The sequence below is a fragment of the Dinoponera quadriceps genome, unplaced genomic scaffold (genome assembly GCF_001313825.1).
Source record: "Dinoponera quadriceps isolate SergipeBrazil2010 unplaced genomic scaffold, ASM131382v1 scaffold3, whole genome shotgun sequence".
Lineage (NCBI taxonomy): Eukaryota > Metazoa > Arthropoda > Insecta > Hymenoptera > Formicidae > Dinoponera > Dinoponera quadriceps.
In genome coordinates, this window is record NW_014554293.1 from 2,537,056 (window position 1) to 2,560,162 (window position 23,107).

At 32.4% G+C, this 23,107-nt stretch overlaps 1 protein-coding gene across 5 annotated transcripts in view; it reads right to left on the minus strand.

Annotated features, from left to right (window-relative positions):
• Nucleotides 1–166: 166 nt before the first annotated feature.
• The window catches only part of LOC106743011 (anoctamin-1), a 30,086-nt gene continuing 7,145 nt past the window's right edge, over nucleotides 167–23,107 (minus strand). For 3 of the 5 annotated variants that reach the window (XM_014616460.1, XM_014616477.1, XM_014616469.1), the window contains 10 exons: nucleotides 22,243–22,566; nucleotides 15,928–16,053; nucleotides 14,922–15,401; nucleotides 13,528–13,921; nucleotides 8,615–8,847; nucleotides 7,429–7,626; nucleotides 6,187–6,619; nucleotides 5,412–5,617; nucleotides 2,801–3,088; nucleotides 167–1,289 (listed from right to left, as the gene is read on the minus strand). In XM_014616460.1, coding sequence (XP_014471946.1) covers nucleotides 975–1,289; nucleotides 2,801–3,088; nucleotides 5,412–5,617; nucleotides 6,187–6,619; nucleotides 7,429–7,626; nucleotides 8,615–8,847; nucleotides 13,528–13,921; nucleotides 14,922–15,401; nucleotides 15,928–16,053; nucleotides 22,243–22,566 — 2,997 coding nt within the window. In that variant the 3' untranslated portion in view covers nucleotides 167–974. The remainder of the gene's footprint in view (nucleotides 1,290–2,800; nucleotides 3,089–5,411; nucleotides 5,618–6,186; nucleotides 6,620–7,428; nucleotides 7,627–8,614; nucleotides 8,848–13,527; nucleotides 13,922–14,921; nucleotides 15,402–15,927; nucleotides 16,054–22,242; nucleotides 22,567–23,107) is intronic. The other 2 variants (XM_014616487.1, XM_014616496.1) reach the window with 2 other exon arrangements.

Consider the following 23,107-nt stretch of genomic DNA (forward strand, 5'->3'; position numbering starts at 1 on the left):
AAACATCTTAAGCTTATTATGAGCGTGGCATGCATAGTTTTGAATGTGTAATTGTCATATCTATTAATGTTTAGCTCTTTTTCCGGAGATCGTGTTTGGGATGAAAATATTCTATGTTGGAATTGAAGGTTTTGTTATCAACACTATTGAAGAACTAACGCATTACTTCTGATGTATCATATCAAGACTTTATTATATATTCCAGAAATAGATGATACTAAAAGTAAGATACAAATAATACATTCCAGAAATAAATGATATTCAAAGTAAGATACAAATAATCCTTGTTATTTAATAAATGGAACTAAACTAAACTAAATTATTTTAAACGCGTATCCCTTGAAATGAGTTTTTTCAGACGCACTGATAGAATACAATATAAACTATTAATGATATCTATATGCATTTTGCGTCAAAGTATGTATTAAAAGATACTCTATTATTTGACGTTTTTATATTTTTTTCCTGCATATATTTTGTGTAGTTTAAGAAAAATTTATTAAGACTAAAAAAATTTTCCTAAAAAATCGATGCTGTTTTCTTGAACTTGCAGTACTTTTTAATAAACAGAAATTTTAACTTTTTAGAACGTCATGTAATGTTTTGGGATTTCTAGTTTAAGAATCTAATTGGATTCTTTTTTATTTCAGATCATCGTTTAACTGAAAGCTGTCAATTTGAAATGCCTGTTTTCATTGGAAGACCTTTCTTTAACAATTAATAACTTTGCAATAAGTAAAAATACAATAAATGTTATAAAAATATTTGGAAAATTTTATACTATTCATTGCGGTAAACTGTTTCCTTTTAACTGATTATAATTTTCTAAAAAAATATTGTTAAATATATCTTTATTTTTGTGGTATTTATATTGGTTTCCCATATTAATATATTTTAAAAGACTTTCCATATTAATATATTTTAAAAGACTATCTTATCCAAATTACAGTAATCTGACGAATTTCCTTGTTATATCAAACGGCAGCAGAGCTAATACGTAGAGTTGGATTAACTGGGGAGACAGGACTACCGTGAACTTCCAAATCGAAGTCAGAAGTTGATAAAGAATTTCTCATCACTCTATTCCACCTATTGGAATTCTCGTTGGAAACATATGTTTGTGCAATCGTTGGTTCGTTGATTTCTGGTCTTGCTTGTGCTCGTAATGCCTCTTGATGTATAATAATTTCGTTGGTAACATATGCTTCGCGACGTATTTTGTCACGTAATTTTGGACTCATATCAGGAATGCACCATCGTACGAGGATCATCACGAGTGCTACAATGTTCTAAAAAGTATGTAAATAATATGATGATTTAGTAACTGTTGATATAATGTAAATAATGCAAAAAGAAAATATAAATATTTTCTCAACAGATTTTAATGTCAATTTTACGTGAAAAATGTTTTCAGTAAAATTGTATGCTTGTATGCAATAGTCATCGAAATCCAAACATTTTAACATCTAGATTAATAAATAAATAAATAAATAAGAAATATTACATAGTTATTTATTAATTATTTAATTAAAGATATAAATTGCATTAAATAGCTTCTAACGCTATTTCCTAATCAATGAATATTTTATTAATAGAATTGTTTAAAAACATGAAAAAAATTACTTTTAATAATATTAGCGAGATAAAATTCGTAAATGTCATAATATATAATTGATTTTTATTTTAAAAGTTATAAAATAAACGTTGTAATTTTATTTCTTGTAAATATTAATAGTAAAAAAACAAATATAAGTGTGAAATGTATTCATTATCACAGTTGGAAAATGATCAGTCAAACATTAATATCCTCTTACAATTCAAATTTAGCATGAATATTGCAATCAGTTCTAATTGGCTAAAATACTCGACAAAATATTCGTATCAAAATACGATTTAATCTTAAGAGCTTTATAACAAGATTAGTTTAATTTAATTTGAATTGAAGACAGAGAAAGAGGGAAGAGGCGACGGCGAGTATATCCTGCGGGAGCACACTGAATGATTCTCTCTCTCTCTCTCTCTCTCTCTCTCTCTCTCTCTCTCTCNCCACAAGCCGAAGACGATACTCTGTGTGAATGCATGTGCATGTGTGTGTGCGCATGTATGTGTGCGTGCTTGCGTGTGCGTGTAAATGTATATAATAAAAAATAAATGTTCAAATGAAGACTTTTAAAGGGATGTAACATAATAAGACTCAAGTGCCTTCTATCAAGTCATATCGCCCGATGGAGGTCAATTTTTGATATTTGAGCCGCTGTAACTCAAAAACTTAACTTTGTGGGCTGGTGCCCATTGAGACTTTTGATCAACGAGTCAAAATCGTACCAAAATTTCAGCCAATTTAATCGAACAGTCTTTTGCATTGGTTTTGTGCGAGATCCTTTGTCTTATTAAACAGACTGTATAATTTCCAACTTGACAATATAAGTGTTACATATAATACATGTTTTATATAATAGCTATATTATAATTTCCCATAGAGTTGGTGTTGTTGGTGTATGTTGTTATTGTGTATTTTATATTTCTCTTTCTGTTCAAAAACACTATTCCAATTGAATTCATAAAATATATGTTTATATGAAATAAATCTGTATGAATATTCCAAGAAGTTTTCAGGAATTCCACTTATGGTGCATGTAACTTCCTGAATCATTCTTCTAATATAATATTCTTCTATGAATTCCTAAAGAAAAGTATAATTTCACGTGCGAGAAAATGAAAACTTCAGAAATACTTAAAAATTCAACGTACCATTGGGAGATAATCTAAATATAGCATATATTTAAATTAAACAACGTACCTCAAAAACAACGATGAAAGCTAATCTAGCCGCTAGTACATGCCAGAACATAATAGTATACTCATATTTATTTGATGAGTTTGGTGGTTCTCTGTAATCCGGATAGCGGCAAATGTCGACTGAAGGTTGATCCTGCGAGACCATTGGCTGTGTGTTATTTTTCAAATCACTAGTATTGAATTTTGACAAAGAATGTTCCAGAAAACCTTCTAAAGAATAATTGTCAGAAACCGTCATACGATAAACTAGCCTTGGTATGAAGTTCGAAGTAAAAGCTATGATGAAAGCCTGAAAAAGAAATAGTTTGAATTTAACAAACAGATAACATAATTGGTAAACAATAGTTAATTAAATTAAATAATAAAATTCCGGGTAATATATGCTTCCGCTGCACTAATTTTTGATAAACAGTTATACAACGACGATATATGATTATATAAATTGATAATTCTTTCTTGTTTTGCTTCAAAGCAAACACGCCATTTTAACGTTAGATTTTAGTTTTCTATTTATCACTATTGATAATACTAAATGATAACTTCAGGATGTAAAAATAAGTCTAATATCATAAAAAGTTGACATCATCAAAGATATATGAGATATCATTTTATGTGTTTATTATAAACTATACATATAAAAAATAGGATTTTTGAAATTTAATAAATTTTGATGATTTGAATAAATCTTGATAACTTTTCTATGGATGAAAAGATGGAGAATCAAAGCTAACGAAGCTAAGTCAGTACATGTTACTTTTACGACAAGACAGGGAAATTGCCCACCTATTAAATTGTACAACGTGGTATTACCACAGGCGGAGCATGTACCAGGTGTAGAAGTATGAAATCGGAATTTCCCTATAAATGGTGCTAGCCATCAGTTTAGGGACCGTAAGACCGCTTCTGCAGCGCCATCATCTCCCTCTAACAGCTAACGAAGATTTTCAACACACAACAACCCAAGTTCCATACACAGGTATATTTTTCTATAACTTTAAACATGTCGAGTTTTGTGCCTACGAACTACGATTTGCGGACAGCATCGGTCTTTTGTTATCATTTGAAGAAAACTGCTGCAGAATCGCATCGAATGCTTGTCGAAGCTTACGGTGAACATGCTCTTGGTAAAACACAGTGTTTCGAGTGGTTGAAAAAATTCAAAAGTGGTGATTTTGACGTGAGAAACGAAGAGCGTGGAAAACCACCGAAAAAGTTCGCAGACAACGAATTGGAAGCATTATTGGATGAAGATGATACTGAAACTCAAGAAGAACTCGCGGATGAATTGAATGTGACGCAGAAAGCTGTCTCAATTCGTTTGAAAGCCATGGGAAAGATTCTAAAAGTGGGAAAATGGGTTCCGCATGAACTGAATGAAAGACAGCAAGAAAATCGAAAAACCACTTGTGAAATGCTGCTCGACAGATAGAAAAGAAAGTCCATCGTATCATGACAGGTGATGAAAAATGGATATATTTTGAGAATCCTAAGCGTCAGAAATCATGGGTGAATCCAGGCGAACCATCGACATCCACTGCAATTGCTTTGGAAAGAAGACAACGCTCTGTGTTTGGTGGGATCAGAAGAGTGTAATCTATTATGAGCTGCTAAAACCTGGTGAAACCGTTAACACTGATCGCTACCAACAGCAAATGATCGATTTAAATCGAGCATTGCGTGAAAAACGACCGGAATATGGAAAAAGGCAACACAAAGTCATTTTGCTCCATGATAATGCTTCATCACACACAGCAAAACGGGTCAGGGAAACGATTGAGGCGTTCAGTTTGGAAATATTAACACATGCGTCTTATTCTCCAGACTTAGCTTCGTCCGATTATCATCTATTCGCATCAATGGGACACGCTCTCGCTGAACAACGCTTCAATTCGTATGAAAATGTACGAAAATGGCTCGATAGCTGGTTCGCTTCAAAAGAAGAAATGTTTTTTTGGCGTGGCATTCATAAACTGCCGGAGAGGTGGGAAAAATGTATAAATAGCAATGGACATTATTTTGAATAAAATATTTTTTATCATTTTCAAACAACAGACGTGTAATTTTTACAAAAAAATTCCGGTTTCTTACTTCTACACCTGGTATATTTACCGTAACCATCTTGTTTTATGACGTTAGAAGCCAGAAAATCCATGTCCAAAATTCTTGCGGTATACGTTCAGATAAAAAAAATCACCCACAAAATGATATTTGTGATCGATTCAGCATACTTCTAAAATATTATGAACACTTTTAAAAGTATGCTGAATTAATCATAAATGTTATTTTGTGAGTATATCTTTCGATTTGAACGTATACCGCAAGAATTCTTGACATGTGTTTTCTCGTTTCTAATATTATCAAACAAGACGACTACAAAGAGGGATCAAGAACCTTAAAATTAACCTAAAACATATTCTTTTTCTTTTTTAAAGACTGACAAGGTTAACCTGACTGTAGCAATTAATAAGAATATTTACTTAACAAAACTTTTGAATTTGTTTTCAGATATGACAAATTGATCTTCTATTCTTTCTTACCTGAATAAAAATAATAATTGGCGATTGTAACATTTAAATATAATAATAATAAATATAAATGAAAATTATACTTACATTGGTAATGACGGATAATTTAGAAATAGAATCCAGAATGCGATACCAGATACCTATATCTCTAACACGCTGTCCAACTGGCCTTCTATACATGGTTAGCAATTTTTTTGCATCCAATCTCATCTCAAAAACGTTATTTAATAGTGCGAAAAATGGTGCCAAGGGAAACGCAGCAACAAAAATTGTGACAAATCCATACTGTAACACTAAAAAAATTTATTACATTTTTAAACGGACAAAATACTCTCTTAATTATCTCCTTAAATCAATGCTTGGAACTATTTGTATAAACGAGGCGATTTTCGAGGGCTACGTCTCCTTATTTCTTTCTGCCGCTTCAAGGCAACTCATCCCATAGGCCACGCAATTGACAGTTTCGATGAGGATTTTTTAGATAATAAGGGAGCGTATACTTTTCTCGACTTCAAAAAATCAATTTTTTTTATTACATATTTTGAAAGATTAACATTTCAAGAACGTATATCCGAAGCCGTTTGAAGAAATTCGACAAATTGACGAAGTTACAGTATTTTATACTGACCGTTACGGTTATTTGGACTATTTCGAGGATTAATAGGTTATTAGTTTTTCTTTATAAATAAAAATTAAAATCATGCTAAAAAGGTACTGAACTTATTTATACATCTAATACAACTTTTGTCTGAAACTATCTTTCTGGACAATGTATTGTTTTTGAAATATTTGAACGTGCGAGAGTTTTAGGACAATTCATGCTGTTGTATAATGTAAAATATGTATTATTTTATATAGTTACCCATTTCTAAGTATTCAGGAAAAAGACTTCTAGGACCCCATTGAACCAATTTATAATCTTTAATCCATTGCAGAAATTTTCGAGATGAATATCTCTTATCATTATCTTTTAATCTTCTCGAGCCTACATGAACTTTCAGAGTATTCATCCACTTGTAAAATAACGGGAAAAGCATCTCCAAAATAGTATTCATGGCCTGCTTGCCAATCATAATAATACTTAGTTGAATGCATAGCTCCAAGAGACAGCCGCCTGGTCCGCATTCCTCTTGTCGCAAGTCAAAAAAACGGTTATATTTTCCTGGATAACCAATAAATTTTCCTTTAAAAAACGCTATGTAAAATATGGAAGCATAATAATTAACGAACTCCAATAAATAAATTTTTAGAGTCAAGCTGTCATCAAACTCAGTTTGCGTACGAAGCAGTTCGATCTGAAAGCAATATAAAAAAGAAGTTTTTTATAAGATTAAAATGAGAATATATACATAAATTCTTTATTTACGAAATATATGATCAACTTATTTAACCTTAGATCACTAAACTTAAATAAGTGTTATTCTGTCACTAATCATTTGACTCATAGACTACGAATTAAAAACATGTATATTTTTTATATCTTCTTTATTTATTACAAAGTAGCAGAACTTAAAAGATATATTATTAGTTAATTAAAAAATAGAAAAGCATACAAAATTAACTTATGCATTCTTCGCAGATGTTAACAGTGTGCTCCCCACAAATAACTTCGTATTTTTGTAGCGTTTTTTGTCATTTTGCGTTTCTGTGATGGACAGAAAGTACAAATTCTGTGTTTGTTTGATGGTAGACAGTAGACGAAAATTTAGTGATTTAAGGTTAACTGCTTATTTTTTCGATTTTTCGATAAAACTTTAATCAATATTATATTAATGCTTATTACAATATATACAGAGTGTCCCAAACTAATTTTGGTCCCCGCGGTGTGCAGGTAGAACGGATGAAACTGAGTAAAAAAAGTCATGTGCCATTTTGCATGATTCACAATAGTTAATGAGGAATTATATATACTATTTTCAAAAATTGCTTTTACTAACTTCTTAACAATGAGCGACGGCTAAAACTTTTTGAATGTTACTCAGGGCAGTGAGCTTGACAACATATATCAAGGTCAAGAACATCGAGGCTGGGTCCGTTATTGTCAAAATTTACCAAATATTTTTGCGTTATTCGAATTTAAGTTGAAATTTTTATAAAATATTACCTCTGTCAAGTATTCTGCAAGCCAAACGTAGATCCAATTAAATAAAATGATACAACAAAGATTGATGCTTGCAGCAGTCGCAGTGGTAAATAATATAGCATAACTAGTTACCATAGGATGCCCATAAACGCTTAATGCAGTTAAAACAGACATCCTATATAGAACTACTCCAAGTACCGCAGCCATTGCTACAGCTATCTGTAAAGAGTTATAATATAGAGTTATGCACACACACACACACACACACACAGAATATCCTATTTTAACTTAGACATTAAAATATCTTGAAAATAATGGATTTCCGAAAAAAATGTTTCAAATAAAAGTTGTATGATTTGAAGACGGATCACATGTGTGTGTGTGTGTGTGTGTGTGTGTACAGAATGTTCTTCGAGGAAACCAACAAACTTTTAAAATGTGTTCTAAAATTCAGACTAAGCAAAAAAAGTTCGAATATAGTACAGTTAAATTCGATTTATAAGGGGAGTATCAGACATTTTCATCGATTGCTGAATCTAATGTGTTATAGTATTGCTCTTCCATTAATTTATAATAAATCTACTCGACGCTCCTTTCAAGTAGTTTAGTTTTCTGTTTAACTAATATAGAAAAAAGTTGACAAAAATAAGAATCGTACCTGTGACATGCATTCTCGTAAACCAAATGTTTTGCTCGTCTACATCTATATCGCTAAGCTTGAATACTGTCAGAACAATTCAGTATAGTGGTGATTTGGTAAATGTAAGCGGGAAACGTCAAATCCGATTTTTTCGCGAATACTTGGGGATATGCATCAAATGAATTTACTGTAAATTATTGGGAAAATACTACAACATATATCAAATTTTGTGAAATCGGTGAGGACAATGTCAAGTACTTCCCTTATTAGTTATCAAGATATGAACAATTTAATTCTTATAACACAAATTTCAGGATGACAACATATCCGCCACACTCTGGATTTTGTGAAATTGTTTGAAGTCTCGTGTATATAATGACAGTAAATCAGACCCCTGTCAACAATTAATTGACAGAATAATAGTGTTTACAAATAGTATTCCCGTTAAAAATACAAATTGCAATTGCAGAACACTTTGCACACATATATACGTGTACACGTGTCTCAAATCATTGTCTTTGATATTTTATTATTGTTTAATATGCTAAAATAGTGTGAAAAACATACCAAAAGTAGGACTACAGAGAAACTGAAGATAGTGGCAGGTAATCTCATTTTCCAATATGGGACCTTTGGCTCTTCGGCATTTGTAATAATATTGATCGATTTTTTTTTTATATGCGCAAGCCGTGCTAAATATTGCGGCCTAGGATATTCTTCATGAATATCTAAACCAGTCAAATCCCATCTATGAGTTATTTCAGCAGAATATTTTTTCCATAATTCCAGAAAAAATGCAGCTAGAAAAAGCAAATTCATCATTATACATATAAAGTTTAAATTATCATATGTAAAAATACAATTATAATTCATTTATTACTAAATTAACTAACAGGAATATACAGTCTGTGCGATAAGAACATATCCAGCGAAACTTTTATCCGTCAGATAAGAAATTCCAACTGGAGCAAGTAGAGGGTGAGAGCCTTTCTCTAAAATGCCATGTAAAGAAAGCTTCAATTATCGCTCGATCTTAATGATAGAAAGACATATTTCGCCATAAGTGCCGCATATACAATCGGCATTGCGATTCGAAGCCGTATTTCTCTTCGACACATTCGAAAGGACCCAAAATGTCGTGTGAAGCGGCTACTAAGCAAAGAAGTCTAAGGCATATGTGAATAAATAGGTGAAATTCTACTTAAGAGGTAAAAAACGTCGATAACCTGTTGGAATGTGGGAAGAAAACGGCGAAAAATGAGGACAAACTAATCTTATAGATGTTTATGAACAGCCCTAGTCTATCATTACGTAGCGGGCATCACGTCAAAAAGATAAAAATATATCATGTGACAATAAGAAAACATCTACGTGCTCATGATATGAAATATCAAAGCACAATTAAGAAACTACCTGTCTGAAAAACATATCGAAAAAAGAATTATAATACTTAGGCACAAAAAATTTGAATCGCGATTAGGACAATGACATTTTTTCCAACGCAGCTTCCTTTTGGACACGGTCCATCACTTACATTTCATATATCCACTTACATTTGATATATCCAAGTTAAGCAATCGTAATCAAGCAAATGGATATCCAATTTAATCTCGAACATGGTGCTTACTTCTTATATTAGTTTAACCCCTTCTATCTGCACATGAACGGATGTGTAAAATATACCGAACATCCTGTATATATATACCGCCTAAAAGTGGTTTAGAAGGAAGAACGATTATTGGCTATTAAAAAAGGATAATGACTCGTAACCCGATTCGTAATCGGAGTCATCTTTGTGCTGCGTGGAATCAAGAAAATGTCGTTCATTAACTGATTTGACCGTCACAGTCATCGAATGCTAATCCCACTCAAAATGTTTGAGCAGTTATAAAGCTTAAGCTTCGTGAAAAGAAGATTTGAAACATCAAGCAGCTAGTTCGACAAATTCGATTGATATGGAGATCTTTATTTCAAAAATATACCATAAAATTAGGAAAGTATGTCTCGAAGATGCTAGGCAATTATTGATAATGGAAGTGACTGAATAAATTATTAATAATAAAACGTCATGATTTTTATCAAGTAACAAGTATCTATTTCTACAATTCATTACAATAAATAGTTTTCAAGTTATGCCAGACATGTTCTTATCAAACAGACTGTATATTGAATCAGCCATAAAAATTTGGTTTGATATTTAATAATTCTTCGACAAATTAACTACCTTCTTTGATAAAATTATATAAATGTAAACAGTACGTTAATGGAAAATCATAAACCCAGATAACCAAGTGCGATTGAATATTTTGAACAAACTAATGCAAAACACATATTATTATATGTTTGCTATACATTTACTAATATCGAATAGAACGCGTTATAGTATGCAATAATATAAATGCTTATACAAGCAGTACGATATCAAACATTTTTTTAAACCCTACAACTTTTATTGCAAACATTTTTTTTTAAATCATTATTTTTTGAAATAATTATCTGTTCTGGAACTTTTGGCAAACCCTGTATAATCATATATGTCCACAACAAAAAAATACTATTGTTTACAAATTATATATAAATGCAATCGAAATAAATGCTTCTGGCTATTTGTGCTTCTGACAGCACTTAACGTCGACATTTAATTAAATGACATAACGTCATTTTTTCATGTAGGTACATATGATCATATATGTAACCACATATATGGACAAAATTCATATATGATTTTATATAACTATATATAATATATATAACCGTTTCTTCCCGGGTACAAAAAAATGTAACTGTAATATTTCAATGTTATTTATGAACATATCTCGAATAGCACTGTATTTAAAATCGAGACAAAAGATGTCTTTAAGACATCTTTAACTCTTTGTTCACAACTTTGTTTTAAGACGTAAGCCGTAAACAAAGTGATCAATTACAATCGTTTATTAGAAGAATAATCGTCCATGGTTGATCAATATGCTTACGACTTACGTCTTAGAGCAAAGTTGTAAAGGCGAAAAAGTTTAATGTCCCAATGTCTTTAAGACGTCTTCAAAATATTAGGTGGTTGCATATGAAACCCCGCCCGCTGGCAATAGATGGCGTGAAGTATACTATTTCTTCGAATTGAAAGTTGGCAATACACATGATGACAGGTCTGGGTCAGAGTCCCACCGTAAGTGATATTTGTGCGACGCGTTAACATCATCTATTTTGATAATGTTTACAATGGCAAGTTTTGTTCCAAATAAGTCACATTTGCGGGAAGTTATGCTCCATTATTTTCTGGCAAAGAAATCGCCCGCGGAATTGCATTTGCTAGAGGAAGTGTATGCCGAACATGCTCCATCGAGTACAACATGCAAAGAGTAGTTTCGCCACTTCCAAAGTGATGATTTCTCTATGGACAACAAGGACCATGGAAAACTACACAAAAAATTTGAGGACACGGAAATCGCTGCTGAAACCGTCGGAAATCATCACTGGGGATCGTTATCGACTGTAACTGATCCGTCTGAAGCGAATTTTGCACGAGAAGAGGCCGGAATGGGAGAATCGCCATGACAAGTTGATTTTGCAGCACGACGCTCGACCAATCAAGAAGTACTTAGAAGGAGTGAACTCCTACCCCACCCGCCATATTCCTCAGGCATCGCTCCCTCCAATTATCATTTGTTCCGGTCGATGCAGTCAGCGCTTACGGCACAGCACTTCATCTCGTACGGAGTCAAAAAATGGCTGGATGACTGAATTGCCTCCAAAAAATCCGAATTCTTCCTGCGTGGAATCCGATTGTTGGCCGAAAGATGGGCCAAGGTTGTCTGTTCCGATGGACAATACTTTAATAAACCAGTTTGCCGATTTGCTATCAAACTACTATCTTTTCTTTCGCTTAAAACTGGGCGGTTTCATATGCAACCACCTAATATATTAAAGACGACTTATGTGCAAATTTTATACATTATGCTGTCTGGATATAATATATTAGTAATTTCTGTAATATTTTAATCTAATATATAATATTTCCATTATGTTACAATATTACTACAACATTTCTGTGATATTATGTGCTATGTGAGAATTCAGATAAGTTCAACGCGACAGGTATAATATTGCCTTATCTTACCTTGTCTCTACTTTTTCAAAATTAATTGCTTCAACGATTGTTGGCAACATGACAGCAACTTCACAGACAAGTGGCTATCTGGGTAATGTTATTTAAACATTTTTGGTATTAAACTTCTTTTTCGGTGAAAACCTACTTAAAAGTATTCATTTGTTATCATTTGCAATATTTTAGTAAAAATTTAGCAAAATAGCGATAGGTTGTAGAGATGGTTTTGGAAAGTTTATTAATTACTGTTAACTACCACTTCAGAAGTAAATCTATACAGGATATCTAGACGTAAATATAGTAAATATAGTAATGTTCTTGTGTAAACGGATCTCATTAATCTGAACAAAAAATATTTTACCATTTTGTAAAAGTCCACGATAATTATTGTAATATTTATTAACTAAGATTGGCGAATAAGTACATTCAATACAATACAACTCTGTAGGGCAATTTGAAGAAATATGTCCTGATCTTATATTCTAATCTCTTAGCAACGACACATATGAATATTTCTGCATAAAGTAATGGATAGAAAACGATAAGATTACATTAAATGCAGCTTGAATTTCAATGCAAATCAATGCAAATCAATCAAATTAATAAGGCCTATCGGTAGGATATTTTAACATGTAAACTTTATATAACATATAATCTTTTATTATAACTTCACTATTTATTGGAATCATGTGTAGACAGTCATATAAGTTACATATTATATAGAATAGTAAGATGATATTAGTTAATTAATAATGACTGTTGATGTAGATGAAAGTACTACCAATAGACTTTAATAATTAGTGTGTGACATTAGACCATAGTGTAAAGAACACTATTTTTTATTGTATTCAAGGTGTCGAATTTAATTAATATCTAAATAATTATCGTGGATATTTGCAAACCGATAAGGCCTTGGTTCAATTTAATGAGCTCTACTTACGTACGAGCGCTACAATATTTATTTAAGTCCAAATATGTATGTAAAATTTCATGTAAGTCTCCTTAAATATATCGATATTAACAATATAATCTTACAAAATAAATGCGACACAATCACATAGTAATTTCCAGCATAAATATTTTTTTTGGTTTTTAGATATATATTTAATTTTGTTATATAAATATTATAAGAGAAGATTTGTAAAAATATTAAAAGAATTTATAATCAATTTTATACACTTACGGGTACCTGCCTATTTAAACATCACATTTCAAATTCAATTAGAATTCTTCAAAACAGATCATATGTATAAATATAAATTTCAAAAAACGTCCCTTCACTTCTGATGTGATCGTCTTTAATAATATAGTTCAACAAGTGTAGGATTACTACATACTACATAGAAATCATAATATAAAATTAATGTTAACTTACCCCATAACGACATAAACATCGAGAAAAATACTGTCGACGGATTGTCGAACAAATGTGTAATTCTTGCATGTAAACATGTTTCTTTGAGGTCCCAATATTCACATAAACGATCGCATAATGGACACATTTTAATAGTACCATTGCCATTACAGATATCTTCGCTTGGTTCATTATAATATAAAGTAGCACAGCTGTATATGAAACATAAGAGGCCGACGATACTCGCTGGAATTAGCATATGAGTATAAAATCCAAGCCAAGCGAAGTAAAGTCCGATTTTTACTCCAAAATATTCTTTAATGTAATCCAATGGCTGATAATGAAGACACTTTTTTAAACTGGCCCATTCAGTATATAAAAGGTATCGCATAGAGTCTGGAGTATGTAAGTTTCCCTGAAATATAAATAGCATATTAAAATATATGACGTATAAAACTTCAACTTTACAACTTAAAATAATGTTTACAATTTTTAATACAGACTAAAATTATTAAATGAATAAATTGATAATTATTATGTAATTTTAAATATGTAATGCTAATACTATACAAAATCCCAGTAAGCAAGCACATGTAATTTTGACATTAGAATTTAGTTTTCCATTGACTATGGTACTATATGATGTCTCTAAGATATAAAAATAATTATCTAATATCATAAAAACGACTGATGTCTGATGAGAAATCTCATTGGTGGTGTCCGTCTGGCGCAAAGGCTTTCGATGATTGTTGCTCTTCGATTATATTCTGCACTATTTTTCACGTATTCCGCCATTTTTAGTTATGAACATTTTAGCTACATATATGGTCTACATTAGTGTCATATAGTACCTCCGGCGGAACTGCAATATTATGAAAATTTCAAATTGAATTAAATTGAGGAATTAAATTTTTTTCCGGATTCTAGCGCCTGTAGGTTTAAACAAAGAACCCCGGGCATTCCCTTCCTTCCATAGTACAACCACAAATTTAGTTTCATACAAACCATATTTTTGTTTAGGGCATTACATTTGTGTGTTGAAATCGAGCTGATTTCGATGTTGAAAATTGCTCAAAATCAAGCTGATTTCGATGTCAAGAATTTCTCGAAACCGAGCCCGTATAAAGCTCGAATCAATGTTAGATTTTGACCTTTTCTCAATGTCCACATTTTGATATCATTTCACTTTTTATTTCTCACTAGGTCGCTAATTGCTATTTTTTAATAATTTTATAAAACACCTATTGAATATAATTCTCCCTCTTAACGATTTTTCGATGATTATTAATTTATCTATTATGAAATATCGCATTGTCACATTCACATTTGTATCGCGATTGAACTTAATATGAAACCTATACACTTAATACTTAGCAAAAATAATTAAAAAGATATAAAATATAAACATTACTTACATCATGAAGAGGATATGCTGCTACGTATGCACGTTCGGCTATTAATCTTTCAATACCAAATGCAAAATCATCTTCCTTAGTTTCTGTGAATTTTGTTCTATCCAGAATAAACTGTACGATACGTGATCGAGTAGCTGAGGTAAAAAAATTTGGTGAATCCAAATCGAATAAATATTCCTTGTCTCTACTATACACTGCTGTGAAATGATGTCTCATTGTTGGGAAGATGGTGGTATCCACATAATACTTGCTCATAATTCTTTGTATAAACGTATTTACTTCTTTTATAATAACATTACTACGCGTTTGAGGTATTTCGCAACTGAGCAATTCTTTCATCGGTAATCGAAGTTTCAATATTTCAGCGTATCGTCGTAAAACTTCCTTAGTGGCATGGATCTTTATAAAATGTAAACCATTCGGTTCCGCTAGTTCATATTCCAACTGCAGCCCCTCTTTTTCTAAGTTTTTCTCGAATATCTGGAAATATGATACAAAAGAAAATAAAAAAGTATCACTTTTGTTTCAAAAATGATATACAAAGAAATCGAATAAATGATATTTTCTGATAGTTTTCAATCTACTAGAATCAATTTGCTTATAAAAGATCTCCAACATGTGAGAAAAATATTAAGATTAATCTAAAGAATAGGTGTTAACGATGCTTATATTTGTTTGGGAGGGGGGGGNGGGGGGGGGGGGGGGGACAGTGTTACATAAAAACAGAAAAACAACATCAAACTTTTTCGATTGCTAGACAAAGAATTTCTTCATATATCTTTTTAAAATTTGTAAATGTCATAATTTCCTGTATGTAGAACAAAACAGAGAAGGAAAGAGAGAGATAAAGAAAAGAAGCACGAGATGGAGAGTGTGAAAGAACGAGAATGATAGCGAAAATAGCTGTATGCAAGTGCATGTATATGCACGTATGCGTATATATAGCGTACGCGTATGCGTGAACATGTTCATGTGTGAATAAATGTAAACAATAATTTCAATTTACCTTTCTACGCTCAATGTTGCGATAGGTCTGTGTTTCTCCGTCATATTCATCCCACACAAGTACAAAATCGATTGAACGAATCTCATCTTGAAAATATAAACTATCCTTGGTACCAGAATGAGGAAGCTGTAATACCAAAATACTATATCAATATTTTCAGGAAAATAAATGCAAAAGTCAATGCAACATAATTTAACAATTTGTCACAAGAATATGAAATAATAATGTCCAAACTTATTTTAGCAATGTTGTGATAGATTTATAACAGCAATTTTTTCGTCACATTATGTATATTATTAAGAGTAAAAAGGTTTCCATCATTTTCCATCAGAGTTCTTTTATCGAGGCTCCTTGTCACAGAGCAAAGAACTCTGTTTTAACGGTGGTATCCTAGTTATTAGTGGTAGGAATTAAAACCTTGTTTATCAAGAGACATGGTCGTGTCTCAAGCCAAGTGCATGCACGAAACAATGTGGGATTAGTTAATCGCAAACAAGATTTTTCGTTCGACGATAACGGCTAAACTAACATCATTCTGAATGGGCTCAATCGATTCCTTGATTTTATATTAGGTAATAAAAATGCCTTTATTCATGTCCTATATATCCAGTGAATTGAGTTATTTTAGATTTAAGTCCGAAATTTTGAAATTTTGTGACCTAAGATTTCGTTCAAAAAAATCCAACTTATATACAGGATGTTTCATTTGAATTGCCCAGGTTAATATCTCAGAAAGAAATCATCCTAGCGAAAAATGTTTAATACAAAGGCTGAATGATTTAGAGGGAAACATCGGATGATAATCTTGGCCTTGTCGAAGGTGACGTTGTTCAAGATTATTTGAAGGTTAACTTTATTTTTTTAATAGAATTATATAGTTTTTTTTTACACAAATCGATTCTTCTGTTCATTGTACGTGTAAAAATATTAGGGCAAAGTTATTTAAACACAAATACTTTTCGAATGATTTTACTTTGTATTCTGAAATTTTTCAATACAAGATATGAAATATTTCATAAAGTATTCTTTTACGATATCATCACCTTAAAATTTTTATATGTAGAATGGCAAGTGGAATCGATAAGCAAACATAGAAAAACCTTAAAAAAAATTCATTGCATTTCATAAATTCATCTATGCACCAATGTACAAAGATCTTGCCCTAGTACTTTTATAAATATGATGAACAGAGGAATTGATTTATGTTAAAAAAAAAACGATTCTATTTAAAAAATAAGGTTAATCTTGAAATGACCTTGAACATCGTTACTTCCGACCAAGATCATCATCCAACGTTACCCTTTAAACTATATAATTTTTATATTAAACATTTCTCGCTACGATGATTTCCTACTGGGATATTAGCTTCAGGCAATTAAAATGAAACACCCCGCATACAGTGGCGTGTAAAAGTTAGCAGCCAGTGACATTTTGTACTCTAATTTACCAAAAAAAGCCTAATGAAATTTGTTTCATTATTAGATGTGAGGATAAGATATAGGAAATGAAATAATATAGTGATAGAATATTGGTTATGCTCGTGAAAATATTTATTGTTATAATTGTTATCTTTACATGCGCAAAAGTTTCCGGCCATTATGTACTACGAGAAAAATTATTAGTCCAAACATTCTATAATATACCTTAGTTAGTTTAAATTATATTTTACACACACACACACACACACACACACACACACACACACACACACACACACACACACACACACATACACATAAAAGAAGTGTAAATCCAACTGGTTAACCTTCACGTGGTATATTTAGGATAATGTTAATGCTAGCAGTAACTTGCAAGTTTTATAATGCGAAAAGTACTTAACACGTTAAATGCCACGCCAGTCCACGCCGGTCGTACATTATCACATAAAGATGAAAAAAAAAATCTGTAGCACAATATATATCAGCAATTACGCATAGTTACATTATATAACCGAATATTTCCGCTTCTCTTTGTATAGCATATTTTTTCTGTGAACACTATCTTTGCGACGAATATATGCTATAAATGTTAAACATGTGTTATTTGTTTATGTATAAATGCTGTATCATTGTTTGAATATATATTATATCGTTTATTCTATATTATTCATCTATATTATTATTTTATATAGTGTTTCTATGTAATTTTCAAATTTGGTATAAATTTGGTATAAGCAAAATTTTGTCTATGTTGTAAATTATATTATTTCAATCCCTCTAATTCGTTTCCACAATACCTCATTTCATAATTTGTACTCGGAAGTTTTGAAAGCCGTAGACATTAAGTTTTTGCATGTTTAATTCACTATTTTATATCCAACATTCCGAATTTTGTAATTTTTCAATTTCGACCCCAGATTCGTAATCAGCGACCCAAAAACCCTCTATATATCACATTTTAAGGGAATTGCTTGATTTGCTGCAATTTCGGTCCGTCACCAGTTTAATATGGCGGACTAAAATTGCAGTAAATCAATCAATGTTCCTCAAATGTGGTGCTTATAATGTTATATTTAAAGGGTTTTCGAGTCGCTGATTACGAATTTTGGGTTGAAATAGAAAAATTACAAAATTCGGAATGTTGGATACAAAATAGTGAATTAAACATGCAAAAACTTAATGTCTACGGCTTTCAAAACTTCCGAGTACAAATTATGAAGTTCGATATTACAAAAATGAATTAGAGAGATTGAAATGAAATAATTTACAGCATAGACAAAATCTTGCTTATACTAAATTTCTAAGTAAACAATTCATATATTATTCATGAATAAAAGAAAATTGTTCATGATGATATATCGTCTTTTATCGTCAAAATCGAGCTGAAAAATAGACCCTTCGAAAATTTTCCAATTTTAACCTTGGATTCGTTGACAGCTCCAAAAACTACGAAATATTAAATTTGAATTGATTTTCTAAATTTTCTGCAATGTCGACTCTCCATATTGAATTCGTCATCTTGAATTTTGGAAAATTTTCAATTTTGACTTCAGATTCTTTATCAGCGACTTCAAAAACCTCCGGGTACCAAGTTTGATGAAAAATATGTGGGAGAAAAAAAATGTGTGCTTCAAAAGATTAAACAGAATTTCGTGACAGATGGATAAATGAAAGAGATTCAATGGCCTCGTTATCCGATCTTACCTGACCTCTGAACTGTTCTTTATAGGGATATATAAAAAAGAAAGTTATGTCTCAACCATTTACGACAAAAGAAAACATGAAGCATGAACTTAAAAGAATACATGAAGCATACGCTAGCGTGACCCTAGAAATGTTATTTAGGGTTAGACAAAATTGTTTAGAAAGAATTAATAAATGTTTAGATGAAACTAGTCAATAGTTCGAACCTTAAAAAAGTAAAACAGAAAAATTGAAGCCTTTTATTTAATTTACAGTTTTACTATTAATTTGAATACATTCTGTTTTAATGTTTAAATGTTTATAATGTTATTTTAATGTTTAAAAGCATTTTTCAAAAAAAAAAAAATACCAAATAAAATTTACTATTTCTTCCTGCAGACTCCAAATGTATAACATTTTGTAATAGGTTTCATTTGAAATTATGAAATTATCCCCTGCTTTCTTGATGGGGGAACAAAGACGACTTTATGTTTACGTATTTAGAAAAACCTCTCGAATTAAACTTTCTCATGGACAACATTTTAATTCGAAAAATATTTATGCACTCATTGGCTTATCACACTTTACGCGGCCACCTTATATATTGATTTTGAATATCTTATATGTGCAGCAATAATATATTGGGTTGGAGAAGAAGTTTTGCGAATTTTTAAATAGATGACATTAGTGTCAGAAAATAAATATCATGTGTCATTTAATTGCCCGTCTGCCGCACATTTTCTGAAAAGTTAGACTACGCTTGACATTTGGCAGAAGAGTTTGTTTTGGTCGGACGTGTTTTGTGTGTACGGTGTACATTTAAAATGGAAGAGTAAAAGTTGCATTTTCGGCATATTTTACTATTCTTCATTCGAAAAGGCCAAAAAGAGGCTAAGCACGAAATATGCACCGTGTATGGTTCCTCGGCCTTAAGCGCGAACATATGCGAGAGATGGTTTGCCTGCTTCCGTTCCGGAGAATTTAATCTCCAAGGTGCTCCACGCTCTGGACGGCCAAACGCTGCTGACGACGACTAACTCCTGGCTGCAGTGAAGAATAATCGACATTTAACGACTCGAGAGATTGCGGAATGCTTCGGCATTCATCATACAACCATTGCGGACCGATTGAAAAAGCTTCGCATGGTGAAAAAGACCGATGTATGGATGTCGCACGAACTGACCGAAAAGAACACCATGGATCGAATTTTGATGTATAAGCCTCTTCTGAAACAAAACTCTCTAGACCCATTTCTGAAACGGATCATCACTGGGGACGAGAAATGGATTGTCTACAACAATATCAACCAACAGAAATCGTGGTGCGGTCCGGGTGAGTTTTCAAAAACGGTGGCGAAACCTGATTTGCATCCGCGGAAGGTGATGCTCAGTATTTGGTGGGATTATAAAGGAATGGTGTTCTTCAAGTTGCTTCCGCAGAGTCAAATGATAGATTCGAAGAAGTACTATGCTCAGCTCGACAAATTACGCAAGGCAGTGCGAAAGAAGCGACTAGAACTGTCGAATAGGAAGGGTGTGGTCTTCCATCATAACACCCGACCGCACATTTCTTTAATCACGAAAAAAAATCGCAGAGCTCTGGCTGGGAAATGATGCAGCACCCACCATATTCGCCGCACCTTGCACCGCCCGACTACTACTTGTTTCGTTCGCTGTAAAACAATCTTAACGGTCAACGGTTCGATTCAATGGAAGCTGTCCGAAATCATCTCGCCGATTTTTTCGCCCACGAGTCCCAAGTTTTACGAGAGCGGCATCAAGGCCCTACCGAAACGTTGGCAACAAGTTGTAGATCAGGATGGTCAATACATTATTGACTAAATAAATAGATGTAAATATCGATTTTCTGTTAAACTTTTACGCTAAAAATCCGCAGAACCTTTTCACCAACCCAATACATTTCGTCGAATAAATACCGGGAATGATTTATTTCTAAAGACGGCGTAAAAGGTACGGAAATAAATTTTTCGCTGTAAGTTGGTACCAATAGTTGGTTTTGTTGGTCGACTTCAAATGTACTTTGCGATTTTTAAAATGGACAAAACTATCGAGCAAAGAGTTTGCTTCAAATTTTGTGTTGCCAACAAAATTTCTTACGCTAAGTCGTTGAAAATGTTGGAGAAGGCCTACGGTGAGTCAGCTTTATCGAAAACACGAATATACAAGTTGGTACAAAGCATTCAAAGAAGGCCGAGGAGTAGTTGAAGACTTGCCTCGTTCCGGTCGACCTTCAACGTCTTCGACTAATGAAAGCATCGACAAAGTGCAGGAAATGGTGATGGAAAATCGTCATTCAAGCTTAAGAGAGATGGCTCAGGATCTGGACATGTCTCACGAATCCGTTCCTAACATTTTACTTCATGTTTTGGGCATGAGACGCGTCGCGGCACGGCTTGTTCTGAAAGAGCTGAATTTTCTTCAAAAAGAGCACCGCAAACAGGATGCTGAAGACATGCTTGAACGAGCCAATTCGGACCCTACCTTCATGAAACGCATCATAACGGGTGATGAGACATTGGTTTATGAGTTTAACAAACCAGACAACAAGCTTCGGAATGACGCTTCGATAACGAGTCGTTATCGAAAAAATCACGTCAAAGTCGCTCGAAAATCAAAGTCATGTTGACTGTTTTCTTTGATTATCGTGGTGTTGTCCACTCGAGATTTCTTTCGGAAAAGCAAACAATATTATCTGGGCGTTATGAGACGTTTGAGAGAGAATGTTCACCGGAAAAGGCCAGATTTGTGAAAAAGCAATTCTTTTCACCATGATAATGCGCCGTCCCATACATCGACCCTCATATGCGAATTTTTTATCAAAAACTCAACGAATGTCATCGACCAAGCATCGTATTCGCCAGATATGGCCCCGTGTAATTATTTCCTGTTCCCCAAACTCAAAGTACTACATCGTGGAAAACGTTTCGAGTCCATTGAAGCCATAAAACAAAATTCGCAGAAAGAGCTGCAGGCCATACCGGAAAGTGCTTATAAGAAGTGTTTCGACGACTGGATTATTCGTTGGCATAAATGTATCGTATCAAATCGGGTATATTTTGAAGGCGACAAAATAAATTTGGATGACTAAACCAATATTTTCTGTTTTATTGAACGATTCCCGGTATTTATTTGACAGAATGTATATTGTAGAATACAAGATGAATAATTCTTACCAATCTTGAATCGCGTGTGGTGTTTCCTACACCGGTACAGCTTCCATCTACAGTCTCTTCCATCTCATTTTCATCATTATTTATAATGGAAGAGTCATCTATATATGTTTGATCAATATTTTCCAAGGAAACAACACTGTGCATGCTATTCATACTTATAGCATCTTCGTATAAAGTATTGCGAACACTTTGATACAATGTTTGTTCCGATCCTTTATTTAAATTGTCCTGCATAGACTGATATATGCTTGATCCTGTATTACTGCTTTTTCGACGACGTGTGCATGCAAAGGAAATCGCTCCGTCATCCTCTTCCATACTACACTAAATTTATAGAATTTTAAGCTCTACATATACAAATAAAATTTTATTATATAAGGTTGTATGTATGTGTGTGAGTGTGTGTGTGTACAAAATGGTAAAAATATTTAGGAACAGTTGAATGTTTTGTAAACCATGCATTTTTGGAAGAAATGTTTCGTACAAAAAGTTATAAAGTTATAAAGTTTAAATAAGCATGTTTTAATCTATCTAATTTTTAACGGTATTACTAAAATTGGGTCAAGATTAACTTGAATTTTTTAATAGAAATCACTATTTTTTATTGTATATTACTCCAGCAACGCTGTTTAAAAAATATCCAAAATAGAATTTTATAAAAAAATCTAATTAAATGGTGAGTTTGGTTCATAAATATTAAATTGATTATCTGAAACGTTTGACACATTATTCATCTTGATACATTAGTTATCTTCCTATATGTTATTTGTCGTATTGTTTGTGTATAATCATTAATTAACTTAAATCTGGCTATGTTTTATCGAAATTAATAATATTCTATCGTGTTTTTGGTTCATATATTCAG